The 16,303-nt window shown below is 36.2% G+C and overlaps 2 protein-coding genes across 5 annotated transcripts in view; both read left to right on the top strand.

Moving 5' to 3' along the window:
• Window positions 1-7,252, top strand: part of LOC117119020 (sialate O-acetylesterase-like) — a 22,939-nt gene extending 15,687 nt beyond the window's left edge. For all 4 annotated transcript variants that reach the window (XM_033263804.1, XM_033263805.1, XM_033263806.1 and 1 more), the window contains 6 exons: window positions 2,535-2,748; window positions 2,921-2,988; window positions 3,077-3,207; window positions 3,849-4,009; window positions 4,939-5,131; window positions 6,250-7,252. In XM_033263804.1, coding sequence (XP_033119695.1) covers window positions 2,535-2,748; window positions 2,921-2,988; window positions 3,077-3,207; window positions 3,849-4,009; window positions 4,939-5,131; window positions 6,250-6,588 — 1,106 coding nt within the window. In that variant the 3' untranslated portion in view covers window positions 6,589-7,252. The remainder of the gene's footprint in view (window positions 1-2,534; window positions 2,749-2,920; window positions 2,989-3,076; window positions 3,208-3,848; window positions 4,010-4,938; window positions 5,132-6,249) is intronic.
• A 7,018-nt stretch (window positions 7,253-14,270) lies between these two features.
• The window catches only part of LOC117118953 (sialate O-acetylesterase-like), a 5,948-nt gene continuing 3,915 nt past the window's right edge, over window positions 14,271-16,303 (top strand). Inside the window, exons 1-3 of the mRNA XM_033263694.1 lie at window positions 14,271-14,509; window positions 15,114-15,307; window positions 16,035-16,173. Of these exons, the coding sequence (XP_033119585.1) occupies window positions 14,413-14,509; window positions 15,114-15,307; window positions 16,035-16,173 (430 nt within the window). The 5' untranslated portion in view covers window positions 14,271-14,412. The remainder of the gene's footprint in view (window positions 14,510-15,113; window positions 15,308-16,034; window positions 16,174-16,303) is intronic.

The following is a 16,303-nucleotide window of genomic DNA, read 5'->3' as shown; positions in this document are numbered from 1 at the left end:
ATTTTATCCCATTGGATTTTGGCACTTTCCAATTGGGATTTATCCAATTCGATATTATAAACCCAATTGGGGTAACATTCCAATTGGAAAGTGCCAAAATCCAATTTTATCCAATTGGATTTTGGCACTTTCCAATGGGAATTTTATCCAATTAGAATTTTATTCAATTGGATAACATAAAAGAGATGGACACCAGAACTTTCGACGGTAATGCTGGTATGCCCTGTCTCTTATACACATCTAAAACAAAAGAAAAAGAAACAATTGTTATTTGCATTTATTTTATTTATTTAAAATACAAAAATGAAATACTGCACAAAGCCTGTTCGTTAAAAATATGCTATAATAATGTTATGGAATATAAAACTATATTCACAAAACATATTTTAAATCTGGTTTCTGTTAAATATATACAGTCATACCTACAGTAATAATTATTATGTACTGGCACTTTAAGTTTCGCAGGTCAGCAATCTTCTTAACCATGCTGTTACAGTAACTTTGCAATTGTCCTAGTAGTTCTCTATAACTGCACCGGACATTCTGAAAAACAATAATATTATAAAGATTAATTTTAAAAGCTAATCAGCATGAGGAAAATTAATTTCATTTCACATGTCCTAGGACAAGTAGCTTAAAAAATTCAGTTGTCCTGAAGACATATACTTCCCAAAATGTACTCATTGGGAAGTATTTTAAGTGGTGCTAGCGAATGGCTAGAGTGAGGTACTACATGCATATTTAAGTATCTAACTCACCCTTTTTTAATATTCTTTTCCTGGTCGACAGCTTGAAACGCACGCTTACATTTTTGGCTAACAAATTCATTTTTGGAGTGGTCAATATCAAAAACACAAATTGCAATTCCCATAGCCTTGACACTTGTTGGAAAGTTGAGGTTAAAATTTAATGTTTAGTTTCAACAGAAAATACCTGACATCAGATACTTGCAGAGCCTTCGCTTCAAAATTCAGTTAATCTGTTAAAAACAATCAAAAAACAATATAGGCCTAGAGATAAAAAGCAGTTTGATATAGTGATACTGATGATATAATAATAATCATTCATTAATTATCAACAATAATTAATTAAACAGTACTACTAGGCCTAGCATGCCTTTATCTAGGGCTAGGCCTAGACTAAAGGCCTAGAGATATAGGCTAGCCTAGCCTTCCCTTTGCTAGGCCTCTGGGCTCACATAGGCCTACCAATACTAGCCTAGGCCTAGTACTAGGTAGTTATAAAAATTGTATCCCCCTGCTGGCCTAGGTTAGGCCATTATACTATCTAAATCAACAAATTTAAATTTAAAAAAAATAAAAAAAGTTTAAAACAAATATGAAATAATCTGAACTAGGCCTAGGCTTGGCCTAACCATTACCCTGTTATTATTGAGTTAGGCTGTTCAAGCATAGCCTGCTTGGACAGGCCTAACGATATGGCATATGTAGCAGACAAAGCCTAGCCCCACCTACACAGCCATATCTACCCATCCTGGCTATACACTGCACTATTCTAGGCCCCTCAGGTCACCCATGGCATTTGGCTGGCAATGTTCGATTTTTAAATTCAATTTTGTAATTAATCTAAACCAATAATCATTTCAAAAAAGTCTAAGAAAGGACCAGGCTTAGTATTGTATTAAATAGTTTAGGAATTTGAACACAAAATTGATAAAATACTTACTTTTTTATGAACAAAAACAACTCAGAGCAGGACAGCCTGTCATATGCTCTCACCCATTGTGCAAAAATGGCGCATTTTAACTTTATAACTTTTATCACGCAGTTGTCCAGAAACCTGTTAATACTGCATTCTGATTGGTCAAATAAATCCCAATTGGAATTAACACAATCCAATTGGATAATTGCTATCCAATTGGAATTTAAAGAAAATCCAATTGGATAATTGTTATCCAATTGGAATTTAAGACAATCCAATTGAATATTTGTTATCCAATTGGAATTTTAAAACAGTCCAATCGGATATTTCTCTTCCAATTGGAATTGAAAAACTATCCAATTGGAATTTTAAGATAATCCAATTGGAATTTAAAGGCAATTCAATTGGATATTTGTTATCCAATTGGAATAAGTAAAAATTCCAATTGGATATTTATAATCCAATTGGAAATCTGCTCCAATTGGATTTGTTTTTTTTTTAGTTCAATTGGTATTTTTTATCAAATTGGATTTTAAAAAAAATTTCAATTGGAGATTAATTGTCCAATTGGATTTTTCCAATTCCTAATTGGTCATTTGTCATCCAATTCATTCCAATTGGATTTATTAAAAAAATCCTATTGGACATTTGTTATCCAATTGATCTCAATAGGATTTTTTCCAAAATTCCAATTGGAATATTTTTTTCTTAATTGGAACCAATTGGATCCAATTGATTCCAATTACAATCCAACTGACTCATATTGAATCCAATTCAATTTCCAATTGGAATGAATTGGTCATTTTCGTAAGGGATGGGCTCTCAAAATGGCTCTAATACTTACAGACGAGTATTGTGGTTTCAATCCACAGACACGCTTGGCCAAGGTAAACCGGGAAGGGGATACTGGTACTTTTCAGCTGTGTGTTGGTTTTATGGTAGAGATCTTTATAATCACTTCGGATATCCAATCGGCCTTATATCTTCGAACTGGGGTGGCACACCAGTAGAAGCATGGTCCTCCCAAGATGCTATAGATGCATGCCAGTACTTAAGCAGAGAAAAGCGTGCCTTCCGGGACGACACGTAAGTTAATTACAATAAAAATCGGCCTAATAAAAATGTTATTCATGATAGATCTAATAATAGGCTTAATGACTATACAATGGTAATGACAATGATAATATTGTTAATAATAGGCCTAATAGCAATTGCAATAATAATAATAATTATTGTCATTATCTTTTAATTTCCAAAGTATATTGTGGAATAGCATGATTCATCCTTTTAGTCGAATGGTAATCAAGGGGGCAATATGGTACCAAGGTAAGAACACCACTAATTGGTTAAATTTCAAACCATGCGCGCATGAAAAAGCAGTCTTCTGATTGGTTGTAATATAATTGTTTCTCAGGTGAAAGGAACACTAATGCCCCAGACACCTACAACTGTACATTCCCTGCTATGATAGACGACTGGAGAAACAAATGGTACGAAGGAACCGGTGGACTAACCAACAAGAAATTTCCATTTGGTTTTGTGCAGGTACAACATGTAAAATTGAATTCACGCGTTTGTTTTATAAAGTTGTTTTTTTTTTTTTTTTCAAAAGACGCATTTTCGATATAGATGATATTTGCAATTGTTAGGCCAAAAAAAATGTTGTGTTGCCCTCCGCGACCGACCGAAATTTTCCAAAAAATGGGGTCGGCATTTTTTTTTTTTTCAGACATGTATTTTTTTTTTTTTTATCAAAATCGGGCCATAGATGCACGCGTAAAATCGGTAAAACAGAAGGCATAGTTTATTGTATTTTACGTTTCGAAGCCAAATAAAAGTTTCTTTAAACTGATTTATTTTTGTTAAATTTATTACAATATACACTTGGTTAGTATAATCTGTCAATACTTTGAATATATTTTGGCAAGCTTGCCATCGTTCTATTGTGGTGGCTACGAGCTACGTGCCCTTAGGCCTAAAGTCTTCATAATAGGGACTGCAGTTTGAGGGCTTTCCTATATCAGGTATTACCGACCGAACGATGATCTCGATTTTTTCCATTTCAGGGCAACACAACAATTTTATTTATTTATTTTTTTTGCCTTATGCCTTTACACTTTATTGATGATGGATTACGAATACACAGATCACCCAACCAAACAATATCTGCGCATTCTTCATTGTAGCTCTGCACATCAGATGCGGTCCAACCAGGACTAATTGGTAACTACCCAATTTTGAGGTGGCACCAGACTGCTGACTTCGGATACGCACCAAATCCAAGAATGGAGAATGTATTTATGGCGGTATCTGTTGATCTTCCCGACCCAACATCTCCATTAAGACCGTAAGTGAAACATCACTTTGATGAATTACATTTATATGTCATCATATGTAGCACTTCAATTAGGCCCATGTGTTTTGGATTAAAATAAAAATCAAATCATTTTTATTGCAACTGATCATTACCATTTCATTAAAAATATCGTTATCGTCATCGTTATCAATATCAAAATCATCACCACCACCACCACCACCACCACCACCGTTATATTAGGCTTATTATCAGAAACATTATTTCAATTATAATTATTATTATTATCATATCATTAACAATGTTATTACCAACATCATTATGATAAACACCATTTTATTATTATCATTCATCATTTGAATTATGTAGTTTGTTAGTGTTATCATTATCAATATCATTATTGTTATAGTAAGCTTAATCATTGTAAACTAATTGATGTTGATAGTAATTGTTATTGTCGTGATGGAATAGACAATAACTGGATTTGCGTCAGGAGAATCAGGTATGTATAATTTTGCCCTACCTGACGGGGAAATGTACTAAATACTCAGTACGTGTGAAAACAGTCAGTCCCGCTGCTTGGACTCGAATTCAACCCTGGACATCAGGTGCAAGCTCGGTGGTTTAGAGATATGATGCCAGGCTAGTGATCTGGAGACGGTGGGTTCGAGTCCCACCCAAGAAGAACAATTTTTTTTTCACACGTACTGAGTATTCAGTACATTTACACGTCAGGTAGGGCAAAATTACACATATATACAACAATTGATGTTTACTTACGCAATCATACGTCATCAATTATTGGTTTACCTTATAGATTAACTTCTTGGAATATATTTACAAAAGCAATTAGATTATTTTTGGTGCTAAATCACTATCCTTCTTATCATCATTGTCATTACCATCATTATCATTATATTCATAGTCACTTGCACTAGTTTGTTTGCATGTCCGTCTTACAGTATCCATCCTCGATACAAACAAGACGTCTCTAGGCGTCTTGCCTTGGCATCCAGAGCTGTGGCCTACGCCGAAAAGGACTTAGTTTTTGCTGGACCATTCCCGACCAATATAACAATTACCAGTACTTCGTTTACAATTGAATTCGACCACGGAAATGCAAATATTAAAGTTGTCAATGACAAAGGATTTGAGGTAGGTTCTATTTAAAAGTTTTTGTATAAAAATGCTACGTGTATGAGGTAGTTGTGTATATTTAGAAAATAGAGACCTCTTGATTTTACATTTCAGAATAATATTTATTTGACAACAGTTGTCGCCATTTCGTAGTCTGATGTGCCAACATAACAAGATTGCTGCCGTAGGTAGATCCACTGATCTCTACTATAATAGCTGGATTGCTCAGAAAAAGGTGAGGCCTCCGACGCCATGTTGGAGGGCCTAAGTGACGTACCAGTTTAGAAAAGTTTCTTTTGGCATTTGTTTAAATTACAGTTATATTAACGATTCTTGCAATACTTTTCAATAATAAATTTAAATTTAACGTAGGAATTTTTTTTAAAACCATATAACCACTAGACGCGACTATTTTTATGCAGTTTTCAAAAGCACGAGCGAAGTCGCGTTGTTATAGTGATGTCGATCCCTAACAACGCAAATAACTTTGCTTGCGCTTTCTTAAACTGCATAAAAAGTGACGTCAAGTAGATAGATGATTTAAAAATAATCATTAAGTTAAATTCAAATTTATTATTAAAAGGTTTTGCAAGAATCCTTATTTTTAACAATAATTTAAACAAATACTAAAAGAAACTTGTCTAAACTGATACGTCACGTAGCCCCCACCCCCCCCCCACCAACATGGCATCGGTGGCTTTACTAAAACCAGCCAATGAGCAATCCAGCTATTAGTAGAGATCAGTGGGTAGATCCAGCCTATAAAAATACGCCTAAGCATCGTTCAATGGCGCCCTCAATTTAACTATGAAAGCTTTGAGTCATGGAAATATAATAAGAATAGCTGTATGCTTTGAGTACAGACTGGCTAGCTAAGCCCGCCCATAGACACTGTTGCTAAGGTCACACAAAACAGTCTAGCGTAAATGTACGTAAAAACGTTCGCTTGTGGGACAACATGTGTTTGTTGGGCACGCGCGTATTCTTGACACTGTTCTGATTGGTCAGTTGTTAAGTTTGATTGACCCTCTCCAGAAAGGTCCATTGTCTTAGTACTCATTTTTTATATACTTACTAATAGTAAAATATTAAAATAGTATTCAGTTACGTTAACGAAGTGGTTTTAATGTCTACAGATCTGTTGCGTAAATTCATTGTCGAGTTGTGCCGAGAATGATCAACAGTGGATTTCGGTGACTGTAAACGAGTTGGTAGCGCCATCTATAGTCCGGTTTTCACATCCGTGTGAATCAATGATCACTCAAGTTCGATACCTTTGGAGGGAGTATCCATGTACTTTTAAAAGATGCGCATTATACAGCGTTGAGAATAACCTTCCAACGCCACCATTTATTTATGATATAATATATGACCTACCTTCTAGACTTAGTACCTCCAGTGCCCGTATGATCGCTTCCGTCAGCGACCTTATTGTAATTAGTACGATACTTTGCATATTTAGTAATAATACATAGGCAGGATGGTAGGTTCAAGTTTATAAGATCAGTAATTATCATTGATTGGCACATATCCCTCGGTCATTGGGATAAGAAGTACGGTGTAGTAAAACACGTAAACAATGATATTGGCATCAGTATTGATCAGATATAAGTAAAATCGTCAGCCTTCCAATGATTCCCTTTTTGTTCTTGATTTGTCCTATTATTTAACGCCATCGGAATAGCAGTGGATTACCCGCTGGTACTTGGAGATATAAAGGAAGATCAAATGTATTTTACATAATTTATACTAGAGTAAGTTTTGTTATCTTTATTGTAACTGTAAATAATTTGTATCTGATGGTTTTTGTTTCCATTCTGTAATTGATTTTTGTTTTGATAAATTACATTAAATAGATTAGAATCGAATAGAAATTCTTTTTAGTAATTTTTTGAATAAAAGTGTAAGTAACACGCAACTTGGCCTTGGCCGAAGTGTTATATTAATGATGATGAATAAAATGATGCGGTATCATTATATTAATCTTAAATCAACAATTTTTTCGGATTCACAAAATCTTTCTGTGAACAAACAGGCCTAGGCCTATATATTTTATATTAATTTTGGATTTCTTGTATCAACGATTTTCCTTTTAAAAATAAAATTTAATGGAAAATAAAAGACGAAGTTTTTATTGAATTTTGATGTTTTTTTTTTTTTGGTTTTTTTTGTTTTTTGTTTTTTTTTAGGATGAGCTCGAGTATACTCGCCCAAAGCCTTATGTAGAGTGCGCCAGGGACGAGTCCCGTCAAAATCGGGTTAACATTCTAGCATTTATAAGTTTGTTGTTATACATTGTAGGACCACCGGGGAAGAATACGCCTAGACATTAATGTACAAATGACGTATGTATGTTTGTTGTGTTATGTTGCCGGTAGTACACTCGAGCGGAAAAAGAATAGGAAAAACTTTTGGTGCGGCTGAAATATTTACGGAAAATAAACAATAATATTCATTTTGTCATTATGATAAATTCGTTAGCACTAATCGTCAGAGGTCAAGATGCCGACAGTCTACACGTTTCATATATTCCACATATATACCCTGAACAGTTTCATACAAGACACTGAAGTCCAAGCCGATTGCATTCTAAGTCAAAGGAAAGCGGTACCTCATCCGAGGGTTGTGGCTCTGGCCATGTGGCCAGAGTACACCAACATAATTCACTAACTTAGATGGGGCCGAGTCTACACCGTTCAGCTCTGATCGAGCTAATTCAAGGGAGATCGGGTAGGCTGCTGTCCTAATCGAAAGTTAGGTTAGTTGGATGGAGTATTTTGAAGACGGTACAGTATGCTGGAGGAAAAGCCGGGCCCATGTCTGATCGATATGGGATGATTTATGGTTTTGCCTTGGATGAACGATTTGCTATTTGGACTCACAATGGCGTACAATTGACAATAATGAAATCTTTGTTTGCAATTCCCGTTATTGGATTCGCCGCTGATTACTTTTGAGACATTGAATTGGACTCATTCGCTTTATTTCTTGTTTACATTTATTCTAACATTAATTCTTCTTCTTTCATTTTCACCAAAAAAAAACCAAAAAAAAAAAACCATTTGTACGGGACAGTTGGTGAATGGACAATCATAATTTATCTTCAATTTTATCTCACGATTCATCATCCCTATTTGTAATCCCCCCTTTCCATAATAAATATTAAGTATAAGTATAATAGAAATGAATTTTGTAGTTTTCATTTTTGGTTGCATAGGCATATCGACTGAAGAAGCGTAACTGGAACCCGAACCCCCACTATGAATTAAATGTATGTTATTTACCGTCTACAATGTATGTATAAAGCATTACTGCGAAATTATTTAGAGTTTATCTCTTCATCTGATCCATCTCTTCTATAGGAAAGTATCTTCGGAAAACTCGTCTTGTCGGTTAAGATGCCATGCTTTAAGAAGAGGACGTATCTCTGTTTCACGGCTGTCTCTTATACACATCTAGATGTGTATAAGAGACAGATACCGTACTTGTGTAAACAGTATAGGCTTACGCAAAGTGCATTCTCATTATATACCATATCTCTTTTCTTACATATTAATATTCCACTAATAACGTTATTCGATTCAATAATTTTAAATTCAATGCACAACAATGAATATTCCGCTGATGTGTAATTTCAATAACGATTACTATAGGCCTTGATAGCGTAGCAAGATTGTGTTACGTACAATGACTTAGGTTTGCGGTTGAATGGTGTTGCAATCACTAACCTTTTCTGAATTTAGCATAAAAATGTCGAGCATTCAAGTAGTACTGACTGTTTTGTGCATTGTTACAGGTTAGTTCGTCATAGTTCACGTTAGTGCGCCTTTAATTTAACGATTGCCATTGCTGCCTATTTTGTTGATACACCACCACTACCAGTAACAGCACCATCACCACACCACTACTGCTACTTACACCACCATCATCACCACCACCACCACTACTACTACCATCCACAAACCAACACCACAACTACTACCACTACAGCCACTACTACTACTACTACCACTACCATCACCGCCTAATATATTTATAGGCTATACTAGACCCCTCTAATTGAGACCGTACCGAGACCGCCTTTATGGAAGTACCAAGTGACAAAATGACCACAACATTTCAAGACCGTTTATTTTAAAGTAAAATCAGATACAACTAAACAACAATTTAAAGCAAACATAAAAAATAATAAATAAAACTTCAATCAATAGGTCTATTAAAAGTGGCCATTACAGAAAAGTAGTGTTAATATAGGGTCGCAACAACGTTATTTCGTTATTTTAACACCAAACTTATGCGTTACCATATTACATCATTTTTTTTTACCTATGGTAGAATTTAGGTTATTTTGCAATTCTTCTATTTATTTTATCGTCAATAACATTCGTACAAAATTTTAAATACCTAATAAAATACAATGAACCAAAGAACAGTGCTTATAAAAATACATTTCAATTGTCCTGCAAATAATGCACGACTCTCTGGGCCGCAAAGTTCTTTCTCTGTGTTTAGTTCTGATCACTGGGTTTCGTTTTATAGCACTCTTTTCATGTCAAACAATATTAGCATTCACACCGACATTTTGTGCCACCAAGTTATTTATAACCTAGGCCTACTCTTTATTTCACAATCTTTGACTGAGTCGCACAAAATCCCAGTGGCAGATCCTGGAGTTCGAAATAAAGGGGGACCAGGGAGAGGCTTTCAGAGATTGCGAGCCTAGACCACCTCCCATGGTTGGGGCTGATGTAAGAAAAATGTATGATTAGCTAAATCTCTCCCCCACCACAGCTGAACCAGGCACTGAACCCTTTGATGATTCAGAAGCCATGCCTGAAGCCAGGAGAAAGGAGAGCATTGTAAGGCCTATGGAACGTTTGATTCTAGGCGTACTACTGCTGCCAGTGGCGAATCCAGGAATTTAAAATATAAGGGGCCCAGGGAGGAACTTTCACAGATGGAGAGTCTATAGTGAGGCCTACCTCAGCCACAACATTGTTGGAGCTGAGTAAGAACGTTTATAATATGGCACCTCTAGAAGACTAAATTTCTAGTCGGAAATGGCACTCTCTGACATAGTAAACATAGGCCTAATTTTCTTTTTTTTTCCCTCCTTTTTTATTTATTTTTTTAAATTTATTTTTTAATTTATTTAATTCTCAACCAACAGAGATAAGAACCCCCACTAACAGGTTGGAGAAAAACATATACACATAGAAAGAGACAAATAATAACTAACATCAAACAACCTTACTAATTTTAAGCTTAAACGAGGATAAACTATCTTAAAAATATCAATTTCATCAGAACAACTTAAATTATTATATGTAACAGCTAGTCTTTGAAATAAACCTCTCTTAGTTACGTCAACCCGACCAAATGGAACATAGATTAAGTTTCTAGTACGAGTACGACTAGGAACGTTAAATTTAAACAAAGATACAAGATTACAATCAAATACTGAATTTAAACTTTTGTAGAAAAACAGCATATCAAAAACAAATCTGCGTTTACTTAAGGAATCAATATTAACAGTATAATCGGGACATGTCTTAGCTAAAAAATAAAAACCTTCTTTGTATTCTATCAATACGATGGGCCTGACTTGGAGAAATCGAGTTTATAATAACAGAACAGTAAGTGCGGACGAATAATCGTTTTATACAAGCAAACTAGAGCAGGCCCATCATTCACAAACCTACAATTTCTCCAAATCATACCCATCATTCGACTAGCATTTGACACAATATATTTAACATGGTAACAGAAATTTAACTTACTATCAATAAAAACACCTAAATCTTTATGAATAGAGACTAACTCAAGTTCTTGCATATTTAATTTATAACGGAACAGAATTGGTTTTTTTTTAGAGTAATGGACATAAATTTACATTTCTGAATGTCAAGCGTGAGCCCCCAGGTTCTGGCCCAATCAGCGAGGTGACTTGCGTCCTCCTGAAGTTGAACTGCATCCTGAACAGACGAAATTATTTTAAAAAGCTTAACGTCGTCAGCAAATAAAAGTGAGTTTGAATAATTCTATTGCAACGGAAGATCATTTATAAATAAATTGAAAAGTAAGGGGCCAAGTATTGACCCCTGTGGTACACCTGAAAGTACAGGTAGCCAATCAGAAGACTGACCACTTATTACAACTCTCTGCTGTCTATTTCTTAAATAATCACTAAACCATTCCAAAAGATAACCGGAGATACCAAACTTAGATAACTTAAAAATAAGAAAATCATGAGGAACAGAATCAAACGCTTTGGAGAAATCCGTGTAAATCACATCACACTGCTTCTTTCCATTTATAGCATCATATGCAGTGGAAAGAAGCAGTGCAAGGTTGGTTTGACACGATCTCCCCGACACAAAACCATGCTGGTTTGGGCTCAAAACAGATACGACATTGTTTGAGACTGCATCGTAAATTATTCGTTCAAACACTTTGGATAATGTAGGTAATAACGAGACCGGACGATAATTAAAAATTAGCTTCTTGGGCCCACTCTTATGGATAGGGGTAATATTGGCGACTTTCCATGACGAAGGAAATACCCCTGAATTTATTGATAACTGAAAAATGCCAAGCGATTGTTTTTCTTTTTCATGTTCCTATAGCATTTTCACTTAAATATAGAGACTGCCTCAATTCATTGTCAAACCATGGTGGTAACTTTCTACGATGTTTAAATCTGGGGACAGTATCATTTATAGCGGCAGTCAACAAATCATAAAACAAATCAACAGCTTCAATTTTGAAAAATGTAGGGGTACCCTCGCTAGCAGGATCCCCACCCCGACCCTCCAACCCTGAATCCACCACTGGCTACTGTTGCTGCTGCTACTGCTAACTACTATTACTAATAATAAAAAGATTTATTATTAAGTCTGTATTTATAATGCGGCACTATCCATCAAAGATGGTCATGGCGCAAACAGATAATTATGGAGAGAGTTATTAACAGTCGATAACCTTAAATAACCGTAATAATCGTAACCATGTTGGGGGGGGGGGGCTTTAGGAGTGCCTTTGCTTGCCCAAGGCAGAATTCCTAATTAGCTTCTATTCAAGATGGGCTTTTCGAGATCGACTTCTCGAGATTACCTTTGCAAATTAAAGAGTGCGTGGGGTCTTTTCAACATGAATACTGTACATCGGCCTATGGAGTTGCTACGATAGGCCTAGGATTAAATTGTGACGTATGTGCAAGTGCAACGAAGCGCATTGAATAGGAAAAGTAGCAAAATATAACAGTACAGTAGATAGCGTTGAAGCCTATTAAATAAGATAGGTCCATGGTTGAAGCTTCAATGTTTTACTGGTTTCAATTTGGAATTCACAGGCAGGACGGGCGGTGTACATTGTGTAAAATATAGACCACACGCAGGTAAGCATAATACTGTATACTGTATCATACATGCGTTATCAGAATATTCCGTATCCATAGCATTTCATTTTATCATCATAGTAACGTTATTCACTTCTATAGGCGATTTAAATCATATGTGTAGGCTTACAATCAATAATGTATTGTTATCTAACGTGAAAGCGTAGTACCTGTAAATGTATACCGTGCCATTATGTTTATAGTATACAGTATTTATTTATTCATTTAACATTATTATTTGTAGGCGCACGGTGGAACCACGAACGCTTTCACTAAGAAAATGAATTCAGCCTCTTCGAACTTTACACTTTATAGTTTCTTCTAGTTTTTACCGCACATGGAGCGTTGTTTTTGACCCAGTGCCGGCTGGAGGGCCATACACAATATCTATAGAATCCATCGGTGAATCGGGGAACGTTGGCCCGCCGAAAGCTCAACTCAGTGACGTTCTGTTTGGTGATGTCTGGATTTGCAGTGGTCAAAGTAACATGGCATTATCTGTACCGTTGGTAAATATATAATTCATTATTAGATTACTTTATTTAATTCCTTCCGTCAAGTAGGTCCCCGTTCCGCAACATTTGAGCCCACATTCCAAATTAAATGCCAAGCAGTCAGGCGCGACCCATCGGACCCAAGGCCACATTTATAACGTTGAAAATGTATCCTTTGTACATCAATCTACAGTAGCTATAATATATCAGCACACAAATGGCGAACGTCTTTTTGATCCAGTGACAAGACTGTGCTACATTATTTGTGATAGCTAGTAGACTTTAAAAGGGAACTAGAAAACAAATATCATCTTTCTAGTTCTCTTTTAATCAATTTTTCGGATTTAACCTTAATGATCCGCGTCCTTTAACCCCAAGCTGAGAACACCCACTGTACCGAAGGTGTCACTAGTTCTATCAGGTTTATTTGATTGCAAATGGCCCAATCGTTTCCCAAGATGTGTATAAGAGACAGGCACAGAGCTGTATCGAAATGTAAGGGGAACATTTCGTGAGTCCACATCCACCATGTTGTACAGCACCCTTCCTTAAAACCTGGGTCATTTATGCAGTTTATTCCTACAATTTTCAGCATCTTCTTGACTTACGAAATTATTACATTGCGGACGAAATGTGAGACCAACCTCCCACCCCCTAAAATATTTGGGGACGTGTTCCACTGTCCCCCATTGATCATGTGTTTCGAGAGGGCCGCCCCTTCCAATTGAGAGTTGTTTGGAATTAGTAGACGGCTAGACGCTCTTGGACGACATCTGAAAAGAAGTTAGGCTTTAAATAGAAAGTGTATGCTTTACGAGAGTAGCCTACTACACGTGTATACATTAGAAGCACACACACAAGACGAGTGACCATTTTTTTTTTACGGTCACCAAAGTGGGGTGGCTAGCCACCATATTCACCCCCTAGATCCGCCACTGCCACTGTATGTACTCTACTATCTCGAAAAGAAGCCTTTGTGCTTCTTTTCAATACTAATTTTGCAAACTAAAGAGGTGGCTTCAATTCGAGATGGGCTTCATCTCGAGATTAAGTCCATTGGGCTTCAATTCGAGGTTTTACGGTATTGCATCATAATATGAATTTCCTCATAAAATAAGCTTGGAAATTTATGAAACAGTGGAGTATAAAACGTCATTACCATAACAACCATTTCTATGCAAATTTTAATGTATAATGAAAAATTTAAATTTAATAATGTTATAGGTTTTTTTAAATGTTTATTAATATCATAGAATATGAGATGGTCAGCGTGAGCACTGGATGATCCGTGCCTGAAAATTTGACATCATTATTATTGTTATACGAAGTTTAACAGTATAATAATATACATAATTATTAATTTACAAGGTTCTTCAGCGATTCAACTAGCTTCGTATTTCAGTGATCACATGGTTCTACAAATGGCGCCAATGCAGGCCACAATATGGGGCTACGCAGAGGAATCGGCTCTGATTCGGGTTACACTGGACGGGAAAAAATATTCAGGTGAGACGATTCTAGTGGCTTAGGTATGGACAGTGTATAGAACTGCAAGAGATTTCCAGACTACTGGCCTAATAATAAATTAATATGAATATGAAAAATATGAAATGAAACAGGGCCTTTAAAGTGTGTTTGTAGAATTCGTTTGTAAATATTGCGCCTCCTATCTCGTGGTAATATATTTTTTTTTTTTACGTTTCCTTGCGTGCATACAAAATGAGGGTAGTCGGACCTCTTGCAATTTTATACTCTTTAGAAGCACGGGGCCTAGGGCTATACTACTGCTTCTACTACTATTACTGCTACCTCTGCTGCTACTACTACTGTACAACTGCAGCACTAAACCACTACTGCTGCTGCTGCTACTATTACTACTACTACTACTACTACCACTGCTACTGCCGCTGCTGCTGCTACTACTACTGCTACAACAGGGGGAATTCCCCCGCCCCCTATACTGGTGCCACCACTGCAAACTTGTAGTTGGATTGAATTGTGTCGACACAATTTTGAGGTTAAAATTTATCGAAGGTCATCTTATGATTTCCTAAAAGTTTGTTTTCCATAACAATTGTAGAAGGATACTTAAACAATTCACTTTATGAAGTCTCTTCTAGTTTTAACCGCACTTGGAGTGTTGTGTTAGACCCAGTGCCAGCTGGAGGGCCATACACAATATTTGTGGAATCCATCGGTGAATCTGGGAGCGTTGGCCCACCAAAAGCTAATATCAGTGACGTTCTGTTTGGTGATGTCTGGATTTGCAGTGGTCAAAGTAACATGGCATTATCTGTACCGTTGGTAAATATATAATTCATTATTAGATTACTTTATTTAATTCCTTCCGTCAAGTAGGTCCCCGTTCCGCAACATTTGAGCCCACATTCCAAATTAAATGCCAAGCAGTCAGGCGCGACCCATCGGACCCAAGGCCACATTTATAACGTTGAAAATGTATCCTTTGTACATCAATCTACAGTAGCTATAATATATCAGCACACAAATGGCGAACGTCTTTTTGATCCAGTGACAAGACTGTGCTACATTATTTGTGATAGCTAGTAGACTTTAAAAGGGAACTAGAAAACAAATATCATCTTTCTAGTTCTCTTTTAATCAATTTTTCGGATTTAACCTTAATGATCCGCGTCCTTTAACCCCAAGCTGAGAACACCCACTGTACCGAAGGTGTCACTAGTTCTATCAGGTTTATTTGATTGCAAATGGCCCAATCGTTTCCCACTAGTACCGTTTTGAAATCTTGCCGGAAAGAAAGAACGACACTCTAACGACATTTTACTACTGGCCAAATCCCTGTAGTAAATATCTCTGAGCCTGTCTTTCCTTTTGTTTATATGTTGTATTGAAGATTTGTAGTGTACAAAAAGCAAATTTCGGATGATTTTTTTAAAATGAAAAATACATTCTGTGAAAGCAGCGCATTCATCCATTCTCCTCTGCAGCTTCTGGTTTTTAACTACAAACTATTTCAACACAAATGCTATTTTTTCTTGTTTTTTATTCATAGGTGATAAATGCCACTGAAGAGCTAGCTCGATCTTACGAGTATCCTGAAATTCGTATTTTTTCGGTGAAAAATGAGGTATCAAATGTTCCCTTAGATGATATAAAGTCTGCCTACCTGCATTGGTCGCTTCCCAATCCAGGTAGGGCCTATACTGTACCGGTATATAGTTCGTAGGTGCTCCTTACTAAAATTATAAATTAAACTCTCTTTTAGAGCTTCATTATGGTTATAGCATTTAATCGAATCGGTAATATAGAATGACATAACAG

Source organism: Anneissia japonica, unplaced genomic scaffold (assembly GCF_011630105.1).
Source record: "Anneissia japonica isolate Jap-2015-1 unplaced genomic scaffold, ASM1163010v1 scaffold1826_len1998817_cov189, whole genome shotgun sequence".
In the NCBI taxonomy this organism is placed as follows: Eukaryota; Metazoa; Echinodermata; class Crinoidea; order Comatulida; family Comatulidae; genus Anneissia; species Anneissia japonica.
Note: the sequence above shows the minus strand (reverse complement) of the source record. Positions and strands in the feature narration are given on the sequence as shown.